Source organism: Puma concolor, chromosome D1 (assembly GCF_028749965.1).
Source record: "Puma concolor isolate L17-30 chromosome D1, mPumCon1.1.hap2, whole genome shotgun sequence".
Lineage (NCBI taxonomy): Eukaryota > Metazoa > Chordata > Mammalia > Carnivora > Felidae > Puma > Puma concolor.
This window is the reverse complement of record NC_141676.1, coordinates 16,332,766-16,359,349: the sequence shown is the minus strand read 5'-3', so window position 1 is coordinate 16,359,349 and position 26,584 is coordinate 16,332,766. Positions and strand designations below refer to the sequence as shown.

General features: G+C 44.9%; 1 protein-coding gene across 50 annotated transcripts in view; it reads left to right on the top strand.

Moving 5' to 3' along the window:
* Nucleotides 1-26,584, top strand: part of MADD (MAP kinase activating death domain) — a 40,216-nt gene that overhangs the window by 2,109 nt on the left and 11,523 nt on the right. For 3 of the 50 annotated variants that reach the window (XM_086677452.1, XM_086677479.1, XM_086677451.1), the window contains 29 exons: nt 1,614-1,759; nt 2,391-2,987; nt 3,709-4,012; nt 4,411-4,542; nt 4,986-5,099; nt 6,069-6,149; nt 7,627-7,805; nt 8,097-8,332; nt 8,521-8,677; nt 9,417-9,520; nt 9,612-9,802; nt 10,186-10,439; nt 10,684-10,823; nt 11,628-11,729; nt 13,036-13,095; nt 13,454-13,556; nt 13,924-14,110; nt 14,207-14,357; nt 14,659-14,865; nt 16,577-16,630; nt 17,616-17,716; nt 18,303-18,386; nt 18,725-18,883; nt 21,191-21,299; nt 21,582-21,644; nt 21,875-21,995; nt 22,095-22,200; nt 23,357-23,467; nt 26,029-26,136. In XM_086677452.1, coding sequence (XP_086533578.1) covers nt 1,698-1,759; nt 2,391-2,987; nt 3,709-4,012; nt 4,411-4,542; nt 4,986-5,099; nt 6,069-6,149; nt 7,627-7,805; nt 8,097-8,332; nt 8,521-8,677; nt 9,417-9,520; nt 9,612-9,802; nt 10,186-10,439; nt 10,684-10,823; nt 11,628-11,729; nt 13,036-13,095; nt 13,454-13,556; nt 13,924-14,110; nt 14,207-14,357; nt 14,659-14,865; nt 16,577-16,630; nt 17,616-17,716; nt 18,303-18,386; nt 18,725-18,883; nt 21,191-21,299; nt 21,582-21,644; nt 21,875-21,995; nt 22,095-22,200; nt 23,357-23,467; nt 26,029-26,136 — 4,377 coding nt within the window. In that variant the 5' untranslated portion in view covers nt 1,614-1,697. The remainder of the gene's footprint in view (nt 1-1,613; nt 1,760-2,390; nt 2,988-3,708; nt 4,013-4,410; nt 4,543-4,985; nt 5,100-6,068; nt 6,150-7,626; nt 7,806-8,096; nt 8,333-8,520; nt 8,678-9,416; nt 9,521-9,611; nt 9,803-10,185; nt 10,440-10,683; nt 10,824-11,627; nt 11,730-13,035; nt 13,096-13,453; nt 13,557-13,923; nt 14,111-14,206; nt 14,358-14,658; nt 14,866-16,576; nt 16,631-17,615; nt 17,717-18,302; nt 18,387-18,724; nt 18,884-21,190; nt 21,300-21,581; nt 21,645-21,874; nt 21,996-22,094; nt 22,201-23,356; nt 23,468-26,028; nt 26,137-26,584) is intronic. The other 47 variants (XM_086677454.1, XM_086677481.1, XM_086677470.1 and 44 more) reach the window with 34 other exon arrangements.

The following is a 26,584-nucleotide window of genomic DNA, read 5'->3' as shown; positions in this document are numbered from 1 at the left end:
GGAAGAAGTGTCTCTAGGTTCAAAGAGAATGAATTGTTATGGGCCCTGGCTGACTCTGGAGTAGCAGCTGCTAGCACTGTGCGGTCACCAAGCAGGGGAGGGGCTGTGGCTGTGCTATAAATAGTTCTGGGAGCCAGAGTCGCCATGGAGACAAACCCGAATCCTATTACCTGCAGGTCCTCTATTGGGAGCAACAGAAGGGAGGGAGCAGAATTTTGAGGATTTGAGAGGTATTGCAGAGCGGTCTATTTATTATTAAGTAGGAAGAAAAAAGATAGAGCTTCTCATTATCGAAATCAAATAGAATCTTAAGCATACAGGGAGTGTGCATGTCTATGTATGGAAGTGCACACAGCAGCAGAGAGAGTGGTGTGTGTGTAGTGTAATGGGAATGCCTGTGTGTACAGTAAAGAAGGTCCTAGTGTGGCCATGTGTGGAGCACAGAGGTACATTTCTGTATGCACCGAGGATAGCTTGTAGTGGAGTGAACCATTTTATTTAGAGAAGTGTATGGACACCCAACAGGATAGAGATTATAATTAAGGCCACGTAAGCTTTTCCTAATTTTTGGTCTCTGGTTTAGAAATTACTGAGCACCTCTTCCTGTCCTTGCAGAAATCCTATTATTTCTGCATCTAATTCTTAATTTCTATTAGAGATAGAAGGACAAAGTCTCATCTGTGTGTTTTGTATCACTGATTCCAATCTTGGGACTAGAGTAGAGGAAAAAAAAAAAGAAGAAAAAAAAAAAAAAGACTATGATTCAGCACCAAGGGCAGAGCTAGTAGCGGTAGCCAGTGAGCCCCTTTCTTGCTTGAAGAAGGAAGAAAAATGGTTTAGATGGAGCAGTTGGAGCATGGATATTCCTCATGTGAGATTGCACAGGGTACAGTAGCCCACTGTTGTTGTTGTCTCAGTGCATTAAGTATACAATTTATATGGTAGTTTCCCATGAAGCTGAATGCAGCGTGTTGGTTCAGGAAATAATTAGGTTTTCATATAGAGCTAGGAGTATAGATTAGTACTGATTAGAGTCTGGTTTGATACTGATTCAGCCTGGAGCTGTCCTAGAAGTGACTTAGTTTTTATTATCATAATGACAGTCCTGTTTAGACTAACTGGCTCTATTTTTCAGAAACAGAGCACCAGGAGTGAGGCTGGAAATGGGCTGGTTTGTAGGGATGGGGAAGTGAGCCATTATTTATCCTACTTTTTAAAAATTTATTTATTTTGAAAGAGAGCGCACGTGCGTGTAAGCATGAGCAGGGGAGGGGCAGAGGGGGGGGGAGAGAGAGAGGGAGAGAGAGAGAGAGAGGGAGAGAGAATTTCAAGCAGGCTCCACATGACCTAAGCAGAAATCCAGAGTTGGATGCTTAACTGACCGAGCCACCCAGGCATCCCTCTCCTACTTCTTGACATTTGGCCCTGTGAGTTCAAAAGCTTAGACCAAGCTCTAGGCTAGGAAAAGTGTCATGTTTCCCCATCTTTACTACTGAAATGGAAGGTCTTCTGACCTATGACCCTGGCTGGAATGAAGCTGAGAGAGATGAGTCCCTTACACCCAGCAGTGGATCTTATCAGTACTTTTTTTCCTATTGGACTTGAATTTTCAGATAATATCAGAAATCCTCCTGGGAACATTGACTCCTTGTGCGGTGCCTTGAAGTTTCTCTGAGATGAACTGATGAATTGGAATCATGGTGCAAAAGAAGAAGTTCTGTCCTCGGTTACTTGACTATCTAGTGATCGTAGGGGCCAGGTAACCAAGAAGAGACTGGTTTTTGTCTTGTCTTTTGGGATAACCACAACATCTGTAATTATTCCCTTTCCCCATGCCCACATTGCTTTGCATATCTCATTCTTTCTCTATTATTTTACCCTCATAGGAACATTGATGCCATTAGTGAAAATAACAGTCAGGTGGATTGAGAGCATTGGCCCAAAGGAACAGAGACAGAACAGAATTGCTCTTATCTAGCATCTTTGTGTTCTTGGGCAAATATACCCTGTATGCTTCAGTTTCCTTATTTTGTAAAAAAAAAAAAAAAAAAAAAAAAAAAAGTACCCTGTGCTCTTTCTCAACCTACATATGCTCTTTTGGTAATTCATTAGCTAATACACCTTTTAAAAGTGCTAATCATCTTAATGCATTAGTGATAATTCTATTGCTGCAATTTTCCTTGCATTTCAGGATGGGTATCTTCATGACACTGCAGACCTCATTTAGCCCCCCAGCTAAATGTGGCAAGCAACACCCAAGTTTTCCAAGGTCGTGCAGTTAGGTTACTTTATCCAAAATAGCATTTTGAGCTTTATTTCTGGACTGTGGTTAAAATTTGAAACAACATCCTATCCCTCCAGGCTGCTGAATTTGTCTTTATATTCTTCAGGCACCCGAGCAGTGATAGTGTGGCCCAGACTCCTGAATTGCTACGGCGATACCCGCTGGAGGACCACGCTGAGTTTCCCCTGCCCCCAGACGTTGTGTTTTTCTGCCAACCAGAGGGCTGTCTGAGTGTGAGGCAGCGACGCATGAGCCTGCGGGATGACACTTCTTTCGTCTTCACCCTCACTGACAAGGACACTGGAGTCACGCGTTACGGCATCTGTGTTAACTTCTACCGCTCCTTCCAGAAGCGAATGCCTAAGGAGAAGGGGGAAGGTGGGGGAGGGTCCCGTGGGAAGGAAGGACCCCGTGCCACTTGTGCCTCAGAAGAAGTTGGTACTGAGACCTCGGAGAGTGGCTTGTCCCTGCAGCCTCCCAATGCTGACTCTGCCCCTGAGGTGAATCAGTCTCCTCGGGGCAAACCCCGGGCCAAGGCAGGAAGCCGTTCCCGCAACAGTACTCTGACATCCTTGTGTGTGCTCAGCCACTACCCCTTCTTCTCCACCTTCCGAGAATGTCTGTACACCCTCAAACGTCTGGTGGACTGCTGCAGTGAGCGGTTGCTGGGCAAGAAACTAGGCATCCCTCGAGGCATACAAAGGTACACTTTGCCACTGATGGTCAGAAGAGAGGGAAGCAGTTAGAGATGAGGTATAATTGGTGTGTGAGGGGCAGGAAATTGCCTCTAAAGCCTGAGGTCCTTCAGGTAGCTAGAATGAAGTGTTGTCTTATATCCTGTTGTATATTTAAGAATAAACTTTTGTTTAAAAATTTTTTTTTTCAACGTTTATTTATTTTGGGGACAGAGAGAGACAGAGCATGAACGGGGGAGGGGCAGAGAGAGAGGGAGACACAGAATCGGAAACAGGCTCCAGGCTCTGAGCCATCAGCCCAGAACCCGACGCGGGGCTCGAACTCACGGACCGCGAGATCGTGACCTGGCTGAAGTCGGACGCTTAACCGACTGCGCCACCGAGGCGCCCCTAAACTTTTGTTTAAAAAAAAAAAAAAGCCTGAGGTCTTTCATACCTATTTAAGCATTTTTGTGTTAGTCCTTTCTAAGCGAAAGACAGCTGCAAAGTTAAACTTCCTGCCATAACAATGTTTGGAGTTCAACATTTCATGGCAGACAGGACAGTAAGTCCTGCTGTGTATACATTTTTATACTTGTTTCACCCTTGTCTATTCTCTCTGGTCCTAGCTGAGCCCAAAGGGTGGGCTTTTCCAGTTGTCAGCATTTTACTCTCTATGGTTGCATTGGGTTGCTTTGGGGTATCAGCTCCTGGTGCTTACGCATCTGTTTCCTGCTGTCTGTTCCTCAGGGACACTATGTGGCGCATCTTTACTGGATCATTGCTAGTGGAGGAGAAGTCAAGTGCCCTTCTGCATGACCTTCGAGAGATTGAGGCCTGGATCTATCGATTGCTGCGCTCCCCAGTGCCTGTTTCTGGGCAGAAGCGAGTAGACATTGAAGTCCTACCCCAGGAGCTCCAACAAGCTCTGACCTTTGCTCTTCCAGACCCTTCTCGATTCACCCTAGTGGATTTCCCACTGCACCTTCCCTTGGAACTTCTGGGTGTGGATGCCTGTCTTCAGGTGCTAACCTGCATCCTGTTAGAGCACAAGGTGAGAGAGCCAGCTTTTTAGATCTTTAAGGACAGGGACTACAGCTTTTTCATCTTTTTGTCTCTAGGAGGTAACATGGTGCCAGGTATACGGCAGTACTCAGTAGATGTGGGTTGAATTAAGTGGGATGTGTTCAGAGGATTTGCCACACAGGTGAATTATCCTTAGCTAGACTGAACTAATTCTCTGGAAGTATCAGTAGTTCTAGTCTAATGAGTGGTCCTGGCATTGGGCAAACAAGAGCCAGAAAAGTAAGGCATGAGGCAGGGATAATTGTGGAAGCCATGCTCATGGAGCCCTACACATGGTGAAATGGAAATTAAATTGTAGCATTGGAAACTTTCCCCATAAACCTTATTTAGGCTGTTGAATGATCCTTATGGTATGGCTTGTGGCAGGTGGTGCTACAGTCCCGAGACTACAATGCCCTTTCCATGTCTGTGATGGCGTTTGTGGCGATGATCTACCCATTGGAGTATATGTTTCCTGTAATCCCACTGTTGCCCACCTGCATGGCATCGGCAGAACAGGTGAGTTTCAGGTGTTTTCTGGCTTTGTCACCTCTGTCTTCCAACTCTGGCCAGCTCTGAGGGAGAACGCCCGATGCCAAGAAGTTGTAAATCAATACTGGTCTTCAATCCTTTACTCTAACTTCTTTGTCTGCAAAACATGACCTAACTTTGAACTGATTTGATGGCAAAACTTGTGTTATTTGTGGTTTTTATTTATCAAAGTAAATGTTAATCATTATAGGTTACTGGCCATGCTCCTGCAGGTGTTACATAATATACAGAATATACACTGTTGCCTTTCTAAAATCTGAAGAACTATGAATACTAAAACACACCTAGCCTCAAGAGTTTTGGAAAAGAGATTATGGACCTGCATTTCCTCATCAAGAAAAATCCTCATGTGATAAGTGATCGAAATATGTTTAGTTTTTGTTTCTTACCCTCTTATTTTTTTTCTACAGCTACTGTTGGCTCCAACTCCGTACATCATTGGGGTCCCTGCCAGCTTCTTCCTCTACAAACTGGACTTCAAAATGCCTGATGATGTATGGCTGGTGGATCTGGACAGCAATAGGGTGAGGTTCTTGGCTGAGATATTGTAGAGTCCAGAATAGGATTGTGTTCTGTTTTTCTAGATTATTCCCAAGAAGGTCCTCAGTTGGTGGGTGATTTGTCTTGTGTGACTCATTGATACCATTTTTTTTTTTAATGCTTAGCTTTTACTTTATTGGCTAATAGGCCCTTGGTTAAGACCCAAACGAGTACAAGATTTAGTTTTGCCAGAATGAAGTGCTCCCCTGCATCTAGAAGCAGTAGGCAGTTGTGGTTTTGGGACCACTGCCTATGGTGTAGGTCATCTCATGGTTTTCCTGGGTATGGTTTCTAGTAAGACAGTGCCTTTCAGGCTTAAAATGTACAGTAATATTCTGTAGTGTGAATATACTCAAATTTCAGCAGGAAGCCCTTATATCTGTTTATAGTAAAAGTTTAGAAAATACAAATAAGTGTAAAGAAATAAATAAAAACCAGGGGCATCTGAGTGGCTGTCGGGTAAGGGTCCAACTCTTGATTTTGGCTCAGGTGATGATCTCACGGTTCATGGGTTTGAGCCTTGCTTTGGGCTTCATGCTAACATTGTGGAGTCTGCTTGGAATATTCTCTCTCTCTCTCTCTCTCTCTCTCTCTCTCTCTCTCTCCCCCTCCCCACTCTCTCTCTCTGACTCTTCCCCTCCCACATGTGCACACTCGCTCTCTCAAAATAAACTTTGAAAAAAAAAAAAAGAAAGAAAAACCATAGTCCTATTGTCTGGATGTAGTCTCCAGTAACATTGAGGTATATTTCTTTTCAGGTGTGTATGTATATCACAGCCGTGTATATGTGTGCCCCTAATACACGTGTATATGTAATATATTTGTATGCATAATAGACATGTTCACATATATGTGAAAATACTGTGTATACATCTTCCACTTAACCCTTACGTAAGAGTAACTCCTGAGCGATTAATTCTAAGGTCGTGCCTTTTGTCTTTTTTCTGGTGCAGGTGATTGCCCCCACCAATGCAGAAGTGCTACCAATCCTGCCAGAACCGGAATCATTGGAGCTGAAAAAGCATCTGAAGCAGGTGAGTGAAGAATGAAGAGGAAGAGGAGCGGTAGCTACTCCCGAGTGGCTGCAGAGGCTGTAGCTGTTGTGAGAGCCCGTTTCCCTTCGGACCTCAGGTGGAATAGGTTTTCTTAGCCTCAGGTGGGCTTAAGAAGAGGTGTATCACATTTCTGGGTGGCAGGATGACTCTCAAAAAGGCTATTAGATATCTTCTAATTCATTGTATGCCTCCCACCCTCTAATACTTAGAATACTATATATATATATTAAAAAAAAAAAAACAACCTTCATTTTCTGTTTCTTGTCATGTGTACCGTTCTTTGTGGCTTAGAGTGGTCTCTCAGTCCTGTAAGGAAAGAACTAGTTGTTTGGATAGTCTGGCTCCTTTTATATTTTCCTCCTGAATTGACCTCTAGGTCCCTGAAGAATGCTTTCTTCAAAAATTCCTCTCTTTGAATAATCTCTTAAATACATTTTTTCATTGCTTTTCTTCCTCTCCTGCATGCTGAACAAAGTACCTGAAGGTAAAATATGACAAGGCCCCATCCCTTTGCCCTGTTGTATGTGTTATGTAGGACCATCAGTAGATAGCTCCGTATTTATTTTTAGGAATCCTTGTTGTCATCTTCAGGGTCTTCAGGAATCTCTGTGTTGTCTTAGTTGCTAAGCAGTACCTCTGCTTGGTGTAAATGGGTCATTTTGTAGCATCCCTCTCATCATCCCTGCTGATGTAATATGGTGTCTTGTTACTGCAGAGTCTGTGAGGATTGCAAGTTGAGAAAGTTCTCTGTCTTCCTTTGCCGTGTTTTCATTCTTGATGGTTACTTAGGTATGACTAATGAGATGGAGAGGTTGATATATAGAATGGTACTTTAAATGTTGGTAGGAGTTAAGATCCTTGGGTTCCTTAATCCTGTGTCCTTCCCCCCTGCTACTTGAAGTGTGGTCCATGGACCAGCAGTGTTACTTTTGCCTGCGGTTGTTAAAAGTGCAGAATCACCCCAGATATATTGAACCAGAAAAATCTGCATTTTTAACAACATTCCTGATGATTCCAATGCTCATGAGTATTTAAGGAAGCCCTGCTGGTCTAGACCAGTGGTTTTCAAACTGCCCCATGGAGCCTCATAGGGGCTGATTTAGGCTGGTAACACTGAGCACATGAGGTTCTGGGTTCCTTATGTCCTTCAGAGAAGCTTTACTTTTACGTGTCTCAGTTGTTTATATTTTCATACAGATTTCAACATGTTGTTGAAAAAGAACATTTCATGGCTAAAATCAATTTGAAAATTATTGCCCTGGACTTCAGATCTGATCAGGTTGCCTTGAACCAACCTGGCTTAAACTGCAAGGCTACATAATTCAGATCATCTTCTAAAGGTTAAAGTACGGTATTTGGATTCTGATTTCAAAGATTAAGGCTCTTTCCTAGGAGATGAGATTGGCCAGCTGCCCAGGAATCTGCCTTCTATAGGGGATTTCTTGTTGTTCCACAGGCCCTTGCCAGCATGAGTCTCAACACCCAGCCCATCCTCAATCTGGAGAAATTCCATGAAGGCCAAGAGATCCCCCTTCTCTTGGGAAGGCCCTCTAACGACTTGCAGTCCACACCTTCCACTGAATTCAACCCACTCATTTATGGCAATGATGTAGATTCTGTGGATGTCGCAACCAGGTACGACCAAGTCGACTAGACCATCACAGGTGCCTAGATTGGGTTCTGCTCTCTCATTAGGTATATTTGTCACCTTAGTAAAAGCAAAGAAGAATTAATTCATCGTACTCTCAGGCGTTTTAGGCCTTGAGTGAAGAAAGAGATTGATGATTCTTTAAGATCCCTTCCCCTTTGATGTTGGAAGCCTGTGAAATGATGACTTGGGGAGGTGGTCTGACACCTTGGATCATAGGAATCCTTCTAGCGCAGGGTGTGGGACTTGAATTATCTCACCATCCCCTTCTTCCCCAGAGTGGCCATGGTCCGCTTCTTCAACTCCCCCAACGTGCTGCAGGGTTTTCAGATGCACACACGTACCCTGCGCCTCTTCCCTCGGCCTGTGGTAGCTTTTCAAGCTGGCTCCTTTCTAGCCTCACGTCCCCGACAGACTCCTTTTGCTGAGAAGCTGGCCAGGACTCAGGCTGTGGAGTACTTTGGCGAATGGGTCCTTAACCCGACCAACTATGCCTTCCAGCGAATTCACAACAGTGAGTCCACTTGCCCCTGCGTCTTTGTCCTCCTGATGGCTCTTCCCTTTGCTTTTCCCTTTTCTCATCTTTGATCTGCCCCTTCCATTCCTATTTTGCTTTAGACGTTTCCCTGCCTTTCTTCTATGTTTTGCTTGTTTTTTTTTCCTCCTTGTTGCTAACTCTATTCTTTTTTTCTCTGTGGGTAGATATGTTTGATCCAGCCCTGATTGGTGACAAGCCAAAGTGGTATGCCCATCAGCTGCAGCCTATCCATTATCGAGTCTATGATAGCAATTCCCAGCTGGCGGAGGCACTGAGTGTGCCACCAGAGCGTGACTCTGACTCGGACCCTACTGATGACAGGTGAGCAGCAGCAAAACCGCTTTTTAAGGTCGAGAGGCTCTCGCTAGTCCTTATTGAGCACTATGGCAGAACCTCATAGGACTTAAACATTAGTGTTTGAAGCCTTGATGATATTTTGGTTGATTGTTTTGTGTTAGCTTCCTTATTTTATCTTGTTCCCTGACCTTAAGAGTTTTCCTCTTTTTTTTTTTAAGTTTTTAATTTTAATTCCAATATAGTTAGCACACAGTGTTATGTTAGTTTCAGGTGTACAATACGGTGATCCAGCAATTCTCACATTAGCCAGTGCTCCTCATGATAAGTGTAGTCTTTAATCCCATCACTTATTTCATTCGTCCCCCCATCCACCTCCCCTCCAGTAGCCAAGTGTGCTCTATATTGTTAAGAGTCTCTTTCTTGGTTTGTCTCTCTCTTTTTTCTTTTGTTCGATTACTTTGTTTCTTAAATTCCACATGTAAGTGAAATCATATGGTATTTGTCTTTCTCTGACTTTGCTTAGCAAAATACACTCTAGCTCCATCCATGTTGTTGCAAATGGCAAGATTTCATTCTTTTTTATGGCTGAGTAATAGTCCAGTGTGTGTGTGTGTGTGTGTGTGTGTGTGTGTGTGTGTGTGTGTGTGTGTATGAGAATGCTCCCCTTTTTTTTTTCCTAATGCTGATTGCTGGTACTTTTCCTGCCCCTTCATTCTGTTTTATTTTTATTTTTATTTTTATTTTTGTGTTCTTCACTCTGCAGTGGCAGTGATAGCATGGATTATGATGACTCAAGCTCTTCTTACTCCTCCCTTGGTGACTTTGTCAGTGAAATGATGAAATGTGACATCAATGGTGATACCCCTAGTAAGTGTACTTGAGAAGATGGGCCAGCTCTGGGAGGGGTTGGAGGCTCTGGGATGGTGTGGTCTGTACCTGCCACCTTGGGTTTTGGCAGATGTAGATCCATTGACGCATGCAGCCCTGGGGGATGCCAGTGAGGTGGAGATTGCTGAGCTGCAGAACCAGAAGGAATCAGAGGAACCTGGCCCAGACAGCGAGAACCCTCAGGAAAACCCCCCGCTGCGCTCCAGCTCCAGCACCACCGCCAGCAGTAGCCCCAGCACCGTCGTCCATGGAGCTAATTCTGTACGTGAGGACTTGGAAGGGCGGATAAGTGAGAACTGTTACTTATGTGGGTCATACCTCCATTAGGAAGGCGAGGCTGAAGCTGTTAATTTGCCTCTTCATAGTCTTCCTGTCTTCCTCTCTATACATCCCATAGCTTAGAGCCTAAGAGACGTAGTTTTGACTCCAGAAGGAACTCATCGGGCTTTGTTCAGGGCTTAGCTAAGGTCCCCTTTGCATGGTTTGTGGGGACAGAGAGCAGGAGTGTCATAGAGATCTTTTCTCACACATTCCCTTAGGATAGGAGATGGGAATCTAATAGACCTGGCTTGGCCTTGCCAAACTGAGGTAGGTAGGTATCACTGGGCACCAGGTGACCAGTTTTTATTTAATATGGCCTTTAGGAACCTGCTGACTCAACGGAGGTGGACGATAAGGCAGCAGTAGGCGTTTCCAAGCCCCTCCCTACCACGCCTCCCAGCATTGGCAAATCGACCGCGGACAGGCGTCAGACAGAAATTGGAGAGGGGTCAGTGCGCCGGCGAACCTATGACAATCCATACTTCGAGCCCCAATATGGCTTTCCCCCTGAGGAAGATGATGATGAGCAGGGGGAAAGTTACACTCCCCGATTCAGCCAACATGTCAATGGCAATCGGTGAGAGCCTGGGGATTCCTTCTAGGTGGGTGACTGAAGGACCTCACCACAGAGGACCCCGGGTGAGGGTTAATCAGAAAGAGAAGTCTGAATGTTCTTGTGACCCGCCATCCCATGGTGGTGCCTTGATCTAGGCATATAGAAATTGTGGGAAGGGAGCAGTGACTGCAGTGTAGCATAGGGCCCACACTTCCAAGAGTAGGTACCCCTGCTTGGGGCTCATAGGTGCCACTGTGCATTCAAGGGCTCAAAAGCTGCTGCGGCCCAACAGCTTGAAACTGGCAAGCGACTCAGACGCAGAATCAGACTCTCGAGCGAGCTCTCCCACCTCCACCGTCTCCAACAACAGCACCGAGGGCTTCGGGGGCATCATGTCTTTTGCCAGTAAGTGCCTTCTGCTCTCGTGCCTCTGTCCCGTTTTCTATGCAGTGGGGCCTGACTATGGTGGATGCTGCTTAGAACTTCAGAGGTAGAACTGGGTTGGCATTATCAAGCCCCAGTTCAGGTTGTTGCGGTGATAGTGAATAAGGTATTTCCAAGGGAAGTCAATAAAGGACAGAGACAGAGTAGTCACTATCTTTATACCCAGAGATTTCAGTCTGTTTCGGGTAAGACAGCTGGTCAACTGAAAGATAGTCATTATATTAAAAATCATACACTTGTACATATATCTTGTGGAAATATTCTGGTCATATTTGATTTGGGTACATATCTAATACCTTTTTTGCCTGGTGAAAGACTTTTTCATGAACATGCTTTGAAATCTATATGAGGTGACTTTTGTGCCTAGAGAATATTTCCAGAAATGAGGGGTGGTATCAGTTAAAGGTTGAGGACAGCCCAGGGGCCAGAGAAAGCCAACATTGGGTATAATTATGATTGTGAGTTTTTCTCAGAAGCCAGACAGGGACAGCACCAACTTTTGACCAAAAGTGCATTAACTGTCTGGCTTTCATGCTGAGTTAGCAGTTGATGGGACACTTGTCCGTCCCCATGGGAGGTAGTCAGAGAAAGTTCTTACTGGGTTTTGAGCTATCCTGACAGTGGCCCCCATGTTTGCCCTGAATTAGACTTGGTCCTCTCTAAGGTAGATCAGAGGTACTGGGATTATGTTTGAAAAGGAGAAAGACGGAGATGATGATATACTTATGCTCCTAACTCCTCGCTCTCACACCCTCCCCTTGATAGGCAGCCTATATCGGAACCACAGTACAAGCTTCAGCCTTTCAAACCTCACGCTGCCCACCAAAGGTGCCCGAGAGAAGACCACACCCTTCCCCAGTCTGAAAGGTAACTACAGCCCTCCTTCTGCCATACCAGGATTCTCCAGAAGATATTTCAGGCCTACGGGTGCTTGTCAGGAGCCCTGCGTATGACGAATCATTTGATCTGGCTGTTGCCCCTCATACCGCTTCTCATGGCTTTCATTGCACATTATGGGCTCTACTCGTTTTCAGATGGAAAGTGTCTTTGTAGCTGAAGAGACGGCCCTGTCGTATCATTTAGGATAATAGCAACTGAGATCACCGCTGCTTCTTAGGGGGAGCTTTGTCAGGTGTACATAATTAACACAGGGATCGTCAGCTGCTGCCAGTGATCTGCCAGGTTCCTGTTGCATGAATGTAGGACAAGCTTCATCCCGATTAGCTGGCCCACTGAGGGATGCTCATAGAGAGCCTGGCAGTGTTACAGCGTCAGGAAGCCTCTTTGGCTTCCTGTCAACGTAGGGCCTGTGGGTGGGCCAGGTAGTATCGGTTGGCTTCTCTGGGCATTTAAGGCCTTATTTGATTTTCATTTGTGATCGCTGAGAGTTTGAAGAGCTCTTCTGCATTTACTCTGACTTTTGTTTGTTTTCTCTAGATATTGTGCTGAACTATTTAATTACAGTAGAAAGCATAGTGAGAAGCAGCTCCATATATTTTTCACCTGACTTCTCTTCCCAGTGATTAAAAATCCCAGGAATCTAAGGAGTGTTCTTTGGTGGGGCTGGGAACATAGGATAGATGGGCAGAGGGACAGAATAGCTAGTGGCGTAGGGGATTAACTAGCACTGTGGCGTAAATCTGCACCTGACTCTAGGTTAGGGGTAGAAAAGTGTTAGCGTCACCGGCTTTCATTTGATACAGTTGGGGAGGGGAGCAATTGAAGCGCTTTCATTGCATGCTGATGCTTCATTTGTGCACTTCCCACTCCCATCCACCTCCCATCCTCACACCCCAACCCCACGTCCCATGACAGCATCTGCAAGATGGGTCTCCTCTCTCTGCATACCAGCAAGCCCTGTGGACCCTGTGCTAGATGTTTCATGAAAACCAGCAGTCCTTCTTTCATGCATGTGCCTGTTTAGTACCCGAAGGTCCCTTGTGTCATGTACCCTGCCCCTGGCTCTGAGAGGCCATAGTCTTAAGAATGGTCTTTCCTAGAGCCTTGGTTGATTCCTGATCTCTTGGCTTCCAGCTCTGAGGTGCCTGAGAACTAAGGTTATGTGCACTAAGCTTTGGGAGAATCCTCAGACTATCTGACTTACAGCTCCATCGAGGGATATAGGGGTTGTGGTATCATGGTGCACCTACTAATTGTGTATTTTGTGTCCCAGTATTTGGGCTAAATACTCTAATGGAGATTGTTACTGAAGCCGGCCCCGGGAGTGGTGAAGGTGGGTCTTGCCCGTGAGCTGTGCATGATCTTTTTTTCCTAGCATCTTCTGTGCCTGCCTGAGGGCCATCCTCCTCATGGAGCAAGCGGTACCACATGGGTGACCTGCCTTGCCCTGTCCCCCGTGACGCCCGTGCTTGCCCGTGGGGCATGCTGCTGGTGCATGTGGAGTGGCCTGAGTCTCATCCCCACTTCCTCCACATTGCCATGGCTGGTTTCTACCTATGTGTGATGCCCTGGGGTCACCCTCACCCGGCCCTTCTGGGGAACGGGTGTGGAACGTGGCTTCCCAGGGCTGTGCTGACAAGGCTGCTGGACTACAGTAGTGATGTCTCTCATTCCTACCTTCCTGGCTATAGGAAACAGGAGGGCCTTAGTGGACCAGAAGTCATCTGTTATTAAACACAGCCCAACAGTGAAAAGAGAGCCTCCATCACCTCAGGGTCGATCCAGCAATTCTAGGTAATCCATGGCTGAGCTATTACAAAAGATCTCTGATAGAGGTAGCGATTCCTGTACCACACTGTAGGGAGGCTCAGGAGTGGGAGAGAACCTGTCAGTTGGGTGATGAAATCAATTCTTGGGAGCCCTGCGCATTCTGACTTCCCATGCAACAGTAGTAGCTCACCCTGGTGAGAAGAATAAAACAGCAGTGGTGGGTATGTGGGCACACCAGGCGATCCGGAGCGGTGGGGGGTGCAGGGGACTTGCACCCCTGGAGACTTGGCTTTGCGTTTTGCCCCTGGAGGCAAACATCTAGTCTGGTGAAAGAGGCGGGGTGCTCTGCAAAGAAGCCGATGACCACAGAAGCTGTGTGTGGACCCCGTAGTGAGAACCAGCAGTTCCTGAAGGAGGTGGTGCACAGTGTGCTGGACGGCCAGGGCGTTGGCTGGCTCAACATGAAAAAGGTGCGCCGGCTGCTGGAGAGTGAGCAGCTGCGCGTCTTTGTCCTGAGCAAGCTGAACCGCACAGTGCAGTCGGAGGACGACGCCCGGCAAGACGTCATCCCTGATGTGGTCAGTGTCTGGGGTGAGGAGCTGGAATCAACTGCCGGAGGGACCTGGACCCCGAAGGCAATTTTGCCCACTCCAGCCCCTGGGTTATTGTTGCAGGAGGTCAGTCGAAAGGTGTACAAGGGGATGCTAGACCTGCTCAAGTGCACGGTGCTCAGCCTGGAGCAGTCCTATGCCCACGCGGGCCTGGGAGGCATGGCCAGCACCTTTGGGCTTCTGGAGATTGCCCAGACCCACTACTACAGTAAAGGTAGGGATCGCACCAGCTGGGCGGGCGCTGTCCACAACTCTTCCACTCATCTCCAAAGAAGGCTTGTTTCTTCACAGGTTTCCCAGTGCCAGGCTGTTTCCCCTCAGGCTTCGGGGTTTCCTTTTTTAATGCGTGTTTATACATACCAGGTGTTTTTCTGTCATGAAAAATAAGATGTCTGTTTTTCTTTCCTTGCACTTTTTCCATTCTGCATCCTCCTTGCTTCTCCCACCTCGTTCCCGCAGCTTGATTCCCACTCGTTGTGTCTCTTGACCTCTTCCTGTATTCCCTCTTTTCCTAGAACCAGACAAGCGGAAGAGAAGTCCAACAGAGAGCGTAAATACACCAGTTGGCAAGGATCCTGGCCTGGCTGGGCGGGGGGACCCAAAGGCTATGGCACAGCTGAGAGTTCCCCAGCTAGGACCTCGGGCACCAAGTGCTGCAGGAAAGGGTCCTAAAGAGCTAGACACCAGAAGTTTAAAGGAAGAGAATTTTGTAGCGTCTATTGGTATGTATCACCGTGTTTGGTGTGGTGGAGGGTTCGGGCTTCTAAAATACCTCTCCCTCCTTTCAATTCATTCAGAATCCTGCCTTTCTTTTCCCCATGCTTTGCTTTCTAGAGAGGGAGATAGATCTGCATCCATTTCTAATGGAATTTCTTTGTACTTCTTTATCGCTTATGCTTCCTTTACAGGCACCCCCACCTACATCGCAGAGGAAGAATGGAAGTTTTGCTTCGAGGGGCCAGTGAGGCTTAGTGCAGGGAGTCTGAGCTATATTCCTTGTCCCGCTTTTTATTTACATCTGGATTTCTTCAGATGTGAGGTCCAGGAAGCTATAAGAAAGTTTATAGATGCGTCTTTGGCCTATAAAATTATAATTGTCCGGCCAGTTTTCTCCCATCCAACCATTATACTACCCTCAAATTTGCTTTCCTGGGGTGTGTCCAGCAACCCCATTTCCCTGGGCGCTGGACCTCAAGGTATAGATTTCTGAATCGGCTTTTCTTCAAACCTTTTCTCACTGGACTCGACCAAGAGCTTGTTTACGTTTGGTGTCTCTCTGTTCCCACTGAGGCAATGCCTTAGTGAGCTCTCTGGGTGTCACCTCCATTTGACTCACTTGACCTAGAGCCATCTAGGCTGTGTCTTTCTTTTTCTGGTTCTGTTTCCCTGGGCAGTTTGCTTCTAGCTGATGCTTCTTTGCCACACCATTAGCAGTTGTCTCATGCTCCCAAAAGTGGGGAGGAGGAACCAGTTTCCTTTGTTGGGGAACTGCACTTCTCTAGCCAGCAGAATAGTGTCCTAGACGCAGCCAACCCAGTCTTTCTCCCACATGATGCGATGCTCTAGGAAAAGCACCAGCCTGCAAGTCTGGAGGTCCGGAGTTTTAGTCCTGTATCTGCCCCCCAGCTAGGAATGAAACTTTGGGCAAAGCACTTCCTCTTTTCAGGGTCTCTGTCTCCTCATCTGGGAAATGAAGAGATTGGACTAAGTAGGCACTCAAGTTCTTCCAGGAAAGGAATGCTATGATCAGTATTCTCTCTTCTTTACCCTAATGAAGATCCTATTCTTGACCATTTAGTGTTCTCTGTCACCTTTACTGAAAGCATTTTTCCAGGTGACTAGCTGAGAACGGGTCACTTGGCAGGGCAGATGCTAATACTGAGGGTGAATTGGATTTTTTGGTAGCAACAAGGAAGGATGCTAACCACCTGCATGAGTGGCCTCTATCCAGTCCCGTGAATCAGCCAGGTTTGTGCTCACACTTCTGAACCCCTTTGGCTGCTTGCGGTGATCATCTGTCTAGAATCTTTAAAAATTGTTTCCCAGCTCATTTGGCAGAGAAAGCATGGTCCCAGGTGATCCTAAGTTACATGATCTTGAGCAAGTGCTCCAGCCTCGTTAGGATCAGTTTTCTCATGCCAAAAGGAAGGAGCTTGGTCCAAGGCAGTTCCATCTCTCACGTTCTGCAAGGTTTTTACTACCACGTTAAGGTTTGGGTTAGGAATTTAGAGTCTTTAGTTCATGAGTGGGGGAAAGGCATTAGATCTCTTGATTTTTTAACCTCCCAAAATGAAGATCTCTTTTTATCTCTTAATATGTAATCCTGTGCCTGAGACTGAATCGGCTTGGGTTGGGTGGGTTTCCATTCTGTCTGTCTGACCAGCCTCTGACTCTCTCTGTCTTTCTCTCCTGCTTACATTGCATCTGGGGTAGAATTGTGGAACAAGCACCAGGAAGTGAAAAAGCAAAAAGCTTTGGAAAAACAGAGTAAGGAACAAATGCCCCTTCCTGTTCCCAAATCTCCCATACCTGCCAACTCCCCAGGCCCAGTTGGGGCAGGCTCTCTTTGTCAGCCCCACCCCAAATTTGCTCTTGGGGGGTATTTGGAATGAAAGCAGGTAGGTGGTATGTGATTCACAGGTACGTGACTTGTAGGCTGCTTCTTTCCCCGCTCCTCCTAGCAATCAGGCTGTAATCAGGGCGTCTATCGAGTAAAGTCCCTTAGACCTTGGTTCTCTATTGCTTCAGAGTTGGTGGGGAGAATGGTCGCCTATTTCAGTGCCCCTCATTGGCTGAGATCTCCCTCACCCATTAGAAGGCCTGTGGGCACAGTTGGCAGAGATGGTTGCTGTCCCTCCGTGTTGAGTCTGTAGCTTCCCAGCTCTCTCTGGTGGCTTGCCTAGGCACGCTTTCTTGCTTTCTGTCATTCTGTCCTTCTGCCATACTACTGTGGGTGGGTGGGGAAAAATGACAGTGTGTTTGTTTTTTTTATCTCAAATGTAGAAGTAGGGTTGGGGTAGGCTGTGTCCACAGAAACAGCTGGTGTTTCTGTATCTCATTGGGCCTATCCTTTTCTAGCCCCTTTTAGATACATTTGCTGGGGAAGCACCGAGTGACCTGGGGACCCATAACCGGTTGTACACACCAGTGAAGCTCTGACTCTGAGTGTAGTGGAATGTGGTTTAGACATTTGTTTGTGGAGCTTTCTGTTTTAGAATGATTTGCTCAGAATTTTCTCAGGTTGTGAAGATGGCTACAGAACCCCTTGAGACCAGGTTTAATTTGTCCTACTTGGTTCTTAAGGCATCTGGGGACTTCTTCCAATGGGGCCCGAGGTGGGGGCAGTCCCTGGAAAGGTGACTGGGACACGCTGAACAGGTCTGGGACCAGGCTGTGCTGCTGTCCCTTTCCCTTCACCAGCCTGCCCCTTGTGTGTGTGTGCACTGGGTGACAGAGGTCTTCCCCTACCCAGGGCCTGAAGCAATCAAACCCGTCTTTGACCTTGGTGAGACAGAAGAGAAAAAGTCCCAGATCAGCGCGGACAGTGGCGTGAGCCTGACATCTGGTTCCCAGGTTTGTGATGACCTTGTTAAGAATTGTGAGAATTAAATTTGCTCTCTCAGAATACTTCTTTAAGTTAAAAAAAAAAAAAAAAAAAGACAACCTCAAAGCAACATGCTTGCCCAGTGGTAGTGGACTGATGAAATAAGTATAATACATCATGTACTATGATATTAACATCATTGAAGACTGTTTTTAAAAATGTAGTAACATGGGAAAATGCTTTACACAGCTACATGTAGTATGATTCCCATTTTATTTTTAAAATGTATGTAGAAAAGACTAAAAGGAAATGTACTGAAACCTTAACAGTGATTAATATCAGTGGTAGGTTTATGGCTTTTGTTTCCTTATTCTTTCTTGTATTTTCTATAGTGAGTATGTATTTCTTTTTTACTATTTTTTATTACATAGTTTTTATTATTTTCTATTACGTATATTTTATATTCAGGAAAAAAATAAATTTCTCATGACCTGTTTAGGGATGGTAATAGTAGGCTGGGGATGGGGAGAAGGAAGAAGATACAGTATTTCTTAAAGAAACCAGGAGTATATGGGACACCCCTTCTAATGTGTCTGAGTCCCCGTGTCGTTTCAGAGGACTGATCCAGACTCTGTCATTGGTGTGAGTCCAGCTGTTATGATCCGAAGCTCAAGTCAGGACTCTGAAGTTAGCACCGTGGTAGGGGAACACCACATTGGCATCTTGGTGGGTGGGGTGTGAGCTTCCCTCTGGAAAAGGGGGCTGCTTTCTCCCATGGAGGCTCTTAGTCTCATGTCAGCTTGGTTCTCATGGTGGAGATGTTCATGGTGGAGATGTCCTAGGTTTGTATGCGTGGGATCAGACCCTGAGATTGCACCCAGGGCACCTCATCCTGTAGAGAAGGTACTTCCAGAGGCTATCTGACCCACCTTTGAAGTTCAGTGCTTTCTCTATGGCAGTGGAGAGCTCTAACAGCTGGGCATTTCTGGGAACCTTTCCCTGGGGAATATCCCTTACTACCCCTTTTTCCTTTCCAGGTGAGTAATAGTTCTGGAGAGACCCTTGGAGCAGACAGTGACCTGAGCAGCAACGCAGGTGATGGAGCAGGTGGTGAGGGCAGCGCCCACTTGGCCAGCTCTCGGGGCACTTTGTCTGATAGTGAAATTGAGACCAACTCCGCTACCAGCACCATCTTTGTGAGTTTTGTTTACTAACAAAAGGAGATCAGCTCTTTCACGGGAGGGCAGTGGATTAGAAAAGAATGAAAAGTTAGGGGGCAACTAGAAGGAAAGGAGAATATCAGGAATCAGTCAGGAATGAATAATCCTGATATATCTGGCTTCAAAGAAATGTTTCTCAAATCTTTTTTCAGAGTTATTTGACTCCATGATCTGGGGCTTTTAGGATCCTCTCAAGAATCACTGAGGAGTTGGGCTCCCCTCCCACTCAGATAAGGGCCTCAAATCCTAAGTAGCAGTAATCCCCACATTTACAATAGACAAGGTGATGGGTACTTTGTGGCAATGTCAGGGCAGTTATAGTGTGTACCAGTCAGCCTGTTGCTATGGAATAGTTTGGTTTTATGCTGGTCACTGCTCTATTTATACAGCGCTTTAAAATAGCATTTTATTTCAGTTTTATTTTATTTTAGTATGGTTTTTTTTTTATGTTTATTTATTTTTGAGAGAGAGAAAGAGAATGTGCACACGAGCAGGGGAGGGGCAGAGAGGGAGACAGAGAATCCCAAGCAGGCTCTTCACTCTCAACACAGAGCCCAGCGCGGGGCTTGAACTCACGAACCGTGAAATCACGACCTGCGCCGAAACCAAGAATCCGACACTAACCAACTGAGCCACCCAGTCGCCCCTATTTTAGTATATTTTTAACAGTTATTTGATGTTTTCATTCATTAATAAGTATCTACTAAGTGATCTACTAAGTGCTATTTTCTGTACTAAAGAAAGAGAGATAAGGCACGATTCTCACTCTCAAACAAGTTTGCAATTCACTGTTTCTGTGACTAATCTCTCCTGATGGGAACAAAACCTTAGGGAAAAAGAACTTGCCCTACATCATATAAAAAGCCAGCAATCAGTTGGAATTAAATTAATTCTGTTTAGTTCTTGCCTTTAGACACCCTACTTTTTGGTGTATACATGCCTCTTTAAACAGCACTAAGCACTCTGATATGCTTGTCACTTTATTAGAGTCGAGAATGGATAGTCTCTACAGGAGCTTATAGGTCCTTATCTTTGTGGAGAGCATGGAAGATGGAATTTAAATGCAATCAAATATTTAACACTGGTGATCATTCCCACCCTCAGGGCTTTCTGTTGTGTGTGTTTCTGATAGAGCAGGTGACATCCCTGAGTGAAGGTGGCAAATGGGATGGAAAGTCAGCAGAGCCATTCAAGTTAATGGACCTTAACTTTCCTTGAGTCTAAATAGACCATTTTAATGAGAGTATTTTAAATCCTTCCCGTGTGTCTCCATTCTGGAAGTTAAGATAGATAATATGGGATAGCAGTCTTGCAAAAAGCCTTTCAGCTGTGTGCTTTCCTGGCACCTTCCTGGGACAAATTCTTACTTGTTCTGTGCTGGTGGGCAAGGGCTGTTTTTGTACAGCTGAGTTGCTGAGAGCAATTAAATTTCTTGGCTCAAAAAAAGGCTAAACAGTAAGAAATAAATTGGATTAAGTCAGTATGGTCCATTGAACAAAGAATTGGGCTATGAATCTGGAGACTGGCATTTAGACGCACTAATTAGGTATTGCCTAATAACCTTTGATTGGTTGCTTCTCTGCTTATGCTGTTGCAGGAGTTGTGAAATGGGCATGAAACCTGCCTCTGACCCAGTTAAAAGTCTTTTTTGAATGATTAGAAAGCCGACTATTGTGGAAGTGGCACATAAAGTTAGTGATATTTCTAAGGGGCAGATATTTCTAAGAGACAGTAGGAAAGAGAAAATTAACATTTATCAACACCATGTGCCAGGCCTGATTAAGTGCTTCATATATTTTTTTCTAATTTAATTTCTGTAATAGTCCTGTGAGGTAGATGATACATACCTTCCTTTTATAGGTGAGGAAAATGAGACTCAGAGAAGCTAAGTTTTATGCTTAAGGTCACACAGCTCGCGAGAGACAGGGATCTGAACCTTGGTCAGTCCGACTTCAAAACCAGTGTTCTTTCTACTGCATCATGCTGCTACAGAGAATTTGCTTTTTTTTTTTTTTTTTTTAAAGAGTAAATGGTCTTTTATAGAGACTAAAGGGTAAAGACAAGCAAAATGAAAATGTGATTGCATGTTTTAAGAGGCAGTAACAGCAGCATTATCACATTGACTTCTGGTCAAATCCTTGGGGCAAGCAGAGTAGCAAAAACAGGACTCCTAGAGTATACGTTGCTGATGGAAGATAACAGGTGTGTGAGCCTCTTAGTGAGCTGGTGGCAAACCCTATCCATCGGTACCTCAGGCAGCTGACTGGTACCTCTTCTTTGTAGGGGAAAGCCCACAGCTTGAAGCCAAGTGTAAAGGAGAAGCTGGTGGGCAGCCCAGTTCGCTCTTCTGAAGATGTAAGCCAGCGAGTCTATCTCTACGAGGGACTCTTAGGTGAGAAACAGACTGGGGAGGCCTCTTGCCCTGGAAGAAAGCTGGACTCAGCTGGGGAAGAGGGTAGCACCAAAGAACTAGCTGCTTAGCTTTAAGCCGATCTCAGTGCTGATGTTAGAGGGCGTTTTTATATCTGAAGCAGGTGACTTACCAGGTCTGCAAATAGCAGTAGGTGAGCACTATAAGAGACTGGATTTTGGTATTAATCAACAGCCTCTGTCTTTCTGTCTGTCTGTCTTTCCTTTCTTGCTACCATGGTCCTTCCCGCTCACAAATTGGCAGGAAGGGACAAAGGATCGATGTGGGACCAGTTAGAGGATGCGGCTATGGAGACCTTTTCTATAAGTAACCACCTTTCTTTGTGTGCTGTGTGCATCCTTCCTCTTCGGGAGGGGCTGGGCCTCACTTGGAGGAGCTGGGGCTGGTGGCAGGATGTTAGTTCTGGGGTGGAGAGGCTCATGTTTCCTTTGTCCTAGAATTTGTCCCTTCTATCTGGAGTTTACGCTTTATTTTGGTTTGGCAGCTATATTCTTTATATGTTAAATAAGCCTCTAGAAAAATTCTATTCTACACAGGCAAAGAGCGTTCTACTTTGTGGGACCAAATGCAGTTCTGGGAAGATGCATTCTTAGATGCTGTGATGTTGGAGAGAGAAGGGATGGGTATGGATCAGGGTCCCCAGGAAATGATCGACAGGTATGAGACTTAGCAAATGCTTGGGAAATGCAAATTCAGCCTTTTCCGAGTTCTGTGGTCTCCCATCTGAGGGCTGACTTGTCCTTGTCTCCTGCTTAGGTACCTGTCCCTGGGAGAACATGACCGGAAGCGTCTGGAGGATGATGAAGATCGTTTGCTGGCCACACTTTTGCACAACCTCATCTCCTACATGCTGCTGATGAAGGTAATGTCGATTTTGCTTGTGCCCAGCTACTGCTGATGCTAGAAGGGAAAGGCTTTTTCCTATGACCTAAGTTCTGGGACATTTGGGAAGTTCTCTGAGCATCTTACTAGAGCTCTTCCTGATTGAGTGTTTGAGATCTAGCTCACACATGATCCATTTGTCTGAAGCTGCCAGGCTGTTGTGCTAAGGAATGTGGTAAAGATGATTGGTGATTCTATACCATTTATTTATTTAGAAATTTAAATGGGCTTCCTTTGCTAGTAGTTCTAGGATCCCAGTAGAGCGCCCTACAGAATACAATGAATTAAAAAAAATTTTTAAGTGTTAGTTTCTAAAACCTTAGAAAGGATAGTCAGAATTCATTTTTTAGCACTAGCCCTTTATCATATAGAATTTTCCATAGATGTAAAAAGAGCTACTCATTAAAAAATTAATGGTATGTTCTAGTTTGACTTGGTTGTACTTAGTTGTTATACCTGTGGAAGAAGAATATTACCAAATAGAGGGGTCTTGTTTTGAAAGGGAAACATGAGTTTGGGGTTGGTGGGTAGAAGAGAGTTGTTTTGAGAGTGAGCCCCTGGGTTTCTCCTCCTCCTGTTCTCCCCTCCTGAAGATGAAGGGATGGGTTGATCAGATGCAGAGAACGAGAACACCCTACAGGCTGACTTAGTTTGTTTCATTTTCTGCTGTAAGTTCACTCCATTCTATTGAACTCCAGGGGTACCAGTTAACTCTGCTTGAGAAAGAGTGATGATCCTGAACCCTGGGAAGGTGTCTCTGCTACAACCAAGCCAGAATGTCACTACTCTAAGGCATCATTTCTGAACTATACTCTGAGGAGCCCCAGGGGGTTTTAGGGCCCCTTTAGGGATGAACATTATGTATTGGTTGGGGATAGGGAGGAGGTGTCTTCTTGAACCCCTGTCCACTTGAACCAGACCTGCTCTAAAAGCTACTTTTCTGCAGAAGTCATCTAGACACAGAACCAAGGTTTTCCTTCCCAGCCTGTTGGCAGAATAGAGAGTTGAGTATTTTCTCTCCTATTCAGTGATGTGGACTCCGAATTGTCTCAAATGGTCAGAAACTTGCTTGTATGTTCCCTCCACCTCATTTGCAAGAGCAGATCCCTCGTTAAGATCCTGTTTTGACTTTCTAGGTAAATAAGAATGACATCCGGAAGAAGGTGAGGCGCCTGATGGGAAAGTCGCATATTGGGCTTGTGTACAGCCAGCAAATCAATGAAGTGCTTGATCAGCTGGCTAACCTGGTAAGCATAGCCAGGCTGTTCCTTAGGCTCCCTTCCCACTGCACTTGTCGCCTCCCAGGCTTGGGCCTTGTCTCCCAGTGCACAGGCTTCCCTACAGGTCATTTCTTGGCTTGTATATTTTCAGAAAACTGAGTTTTGAAAATAGGGTTTTGAGTCTAGATGAGGCTTTAGTCTTTCTGTTCATCTGTGATAGGATTCTCTGTCCTAAAACCATCCTAGTGCAGCCATTTCAACATGTGGTCTGTGGACTCCTGAGGATCCACAAGCTGAAAAACTACTTTTATAATAATACTAAAATGTTCTTTGCCTTTTTTACCAGGTTGACATTTGTACTGATGGTATAAAAGCAGTGATAGTTACAACTCCTGGATACCTTCACACCGTGAGGCAGTGTGATGGTAGCCATGGAGGGCCCTCTCAGTTTAAAAAAAGAAAGAAAAATGAAAAATAGTTTCACTTAAGAGTGTTCTTGATGAAAGAGTTAAAATTCATTAATTTTATTAAATCTGATCATTGATTATTCACCTTTTGAATATTTTATGTGACAAAGTGAGAAATATGGAGAAAGTGTTTGTGTTGCAAACCAAAACGATGATTGTTTCAAGGAAAAGCAATTTGTGACAGTTTGAGTTGCAAGGTGAACTGTCAACTTTGGTCATGAGACATCATTTTTACTTGAAAGAATGACTAACTAGTTATTCAGAGTTGGGTATTTATTTGGCAGACTTTTAGGCTTGAGTTTTCCTGATATTTAAAGACTTTTCTAATGAGATTGACATTTTTTTAAATAAAATTTTTTTAAACACTCTTTTTTTTTTAATATGTATTTATTTTTGAGAGAGAGAGAAAGAGAGAGCACATGAGCAGGGGAGGGGCAGAGAAAGAGGGATACACAGAATCTGAAGCAGGCTCCAAGCTCTGAGCTGTCAGCACAGAGCCTGATGTGGAGCTTGAACCCATGAACCACAAGATCATGACCTGAGCCAAAGTCGGAAACTTAACCAACTGAGCTACCCAGACGCCCCAGATTTTTTTTTTTTATAGAGAGATTGCAAGAGGGGGAGAGGGGCAGAAGGGAGAGAGAATCTTAAGCCAAGATCAAGGGTTGGACGCTCAAACAACTGAGCCATCCAGATGCCGCAATGGGATTGATATTAATGAATGTGATCTTTTTTATATTCTGTAATGAAATGTGTCAATATTTGGAAGAGCTGCATAACTTAAACCAGTATTTTCCAAAAGACCACTGTGTGGAATCTGTGTTACAACTTCAAGTATGAGTAAAGATACACTCAAAATGTAAGGCAGACAAATGGATTTAATATAACAAAGTAGAAAATGTTCAGGGGCGCCTGGGTGGCTCGGTTGAGCATCCAACTCTTTTTTTCTTTTTTTATTAATTTATTTTCAAGCTCGTTAACATACAGTGTAGTCTTGGCTTCAGGAGTAGAACCCAGTGATTCATCTCTTACATATGACACCCAGTGCTCATCCTGAAAAGTGCCCTCTTTAATGCCCGTCACCCATTTACCCACCCTCACGCCCTTCAAGCAAGCCTCAGTTTGTTCTCTGTATTTAAGAGTCTCCTATGGTTTACATCCCTCCCTGTTTTTATTTTGTTTTTCCTTCCCTTTCCCTATGTTCATCTGTTGAGTTTCTCAAATTCCACATATGAGTGAAATCACATGGTATCTGTCATTCTCTGACTTATTTTGCTTAGCATAATACCCTCCAGTTCCAGCTACATTGTTGCAAATGGCAAGATGTCATTCTTTTTCATCACCAAATAATATTCCACTGTATATATACCACATCTTCTTTATCCATTTATCAGTTGATTTTGTGATCCTGGGGTTGTGGGATCAAGCCCCATGTTGGGCTCCATGCTCCGCATAGAGCCTAAGATTCTCTCTCTCTCCCTCTGCCCCTCTCCTCCACTTGTGCTCTCGCTGTCTGTCTCTTAAAATACTCCTCCCTTTTCCAAATACATATTTGCGAGACCAGATTTTCTTTATATACTTCAACCAAAGCAGTGTGTCACAATGGATTGAATGAAAAAGCAGATATGAGAATCCAGCCATTTTTTAAAACCAAACATTAAAGAGATGTGCAAAAATGTAAAACAGTGCCAGTCTTCTCATTTTTGGATGGGGGGGGCATATGGTTGTTATTTTAAAAAGTTATTTATATTACCATGTGTTATTAATGAATGATCAACTACTTTAAAATGAATTAATAATATTTTCAGTTTTAATTTCTAGTATGGTAAATATCTACAAATTTAACTCACATAAACCTAAGCTCTTGGGGATTGTCAATTTTTAAGAGGTATAGGAGTCCCAAGACCAAAAAGTTTGAGAACATGTCCCTAGTGGCCTATAGCCAGCAGATGGCACTGTGCTAAGTAAGCTGATAGGAATTTAATTGCTGAAGCTGGGGTGGGAGGGGTGGGAGGGGTGGGAGGGGCGGAGGGGGAGGGTGGAGTGGGGGCGGAATTCTCGGCCCAGATTGTTCTGTGAGAGAGACACATGGATGTGTCTAACAGATCTCTCTTTTCTCAGAATGGACGTGACCTCTCTATCCGGTCCAGTGGCAGCCGACACATGAAGAAGCAGACATTTGTGGTACATGCGGGGACAGACACAAATGGAGATATCTTCTTCATGGAGGTAAATGCTAGTTCATGCTAGTTCAGATGTCTCAAAGGAACATTTAGGAGTCACAAGGAGCTTCTAGAACTGATGCCAGAATATTTCTCCCACTTACTCATCTTCGTGATCCATTTATCCATTTAATAGTCAGGCTCTTATGCAAATGATATAATATATGATTCCCCATCATTTCTTTTAAATATATATTGAATAGATGATGTAGTCACATTGTTCCTAAGTCAAGACAACTAAAATGGTAGGCATGGGGAAGCCTTGTTCTCTTTCTTAGCCCTCCGTCTCAATTTCCCATCCACTTTGCCCCTCCCTCCTATAGGTAACCACTTGTATTGGTTTCTTTTGTTTCTTCCAGTGGTACTTCACACACATACAATAAGATGTGCGCATCAGTTCTGATCTTTCTTCTTTCTTACAGGAAGGTAGTGCATCATATCCACTGATCTGTACC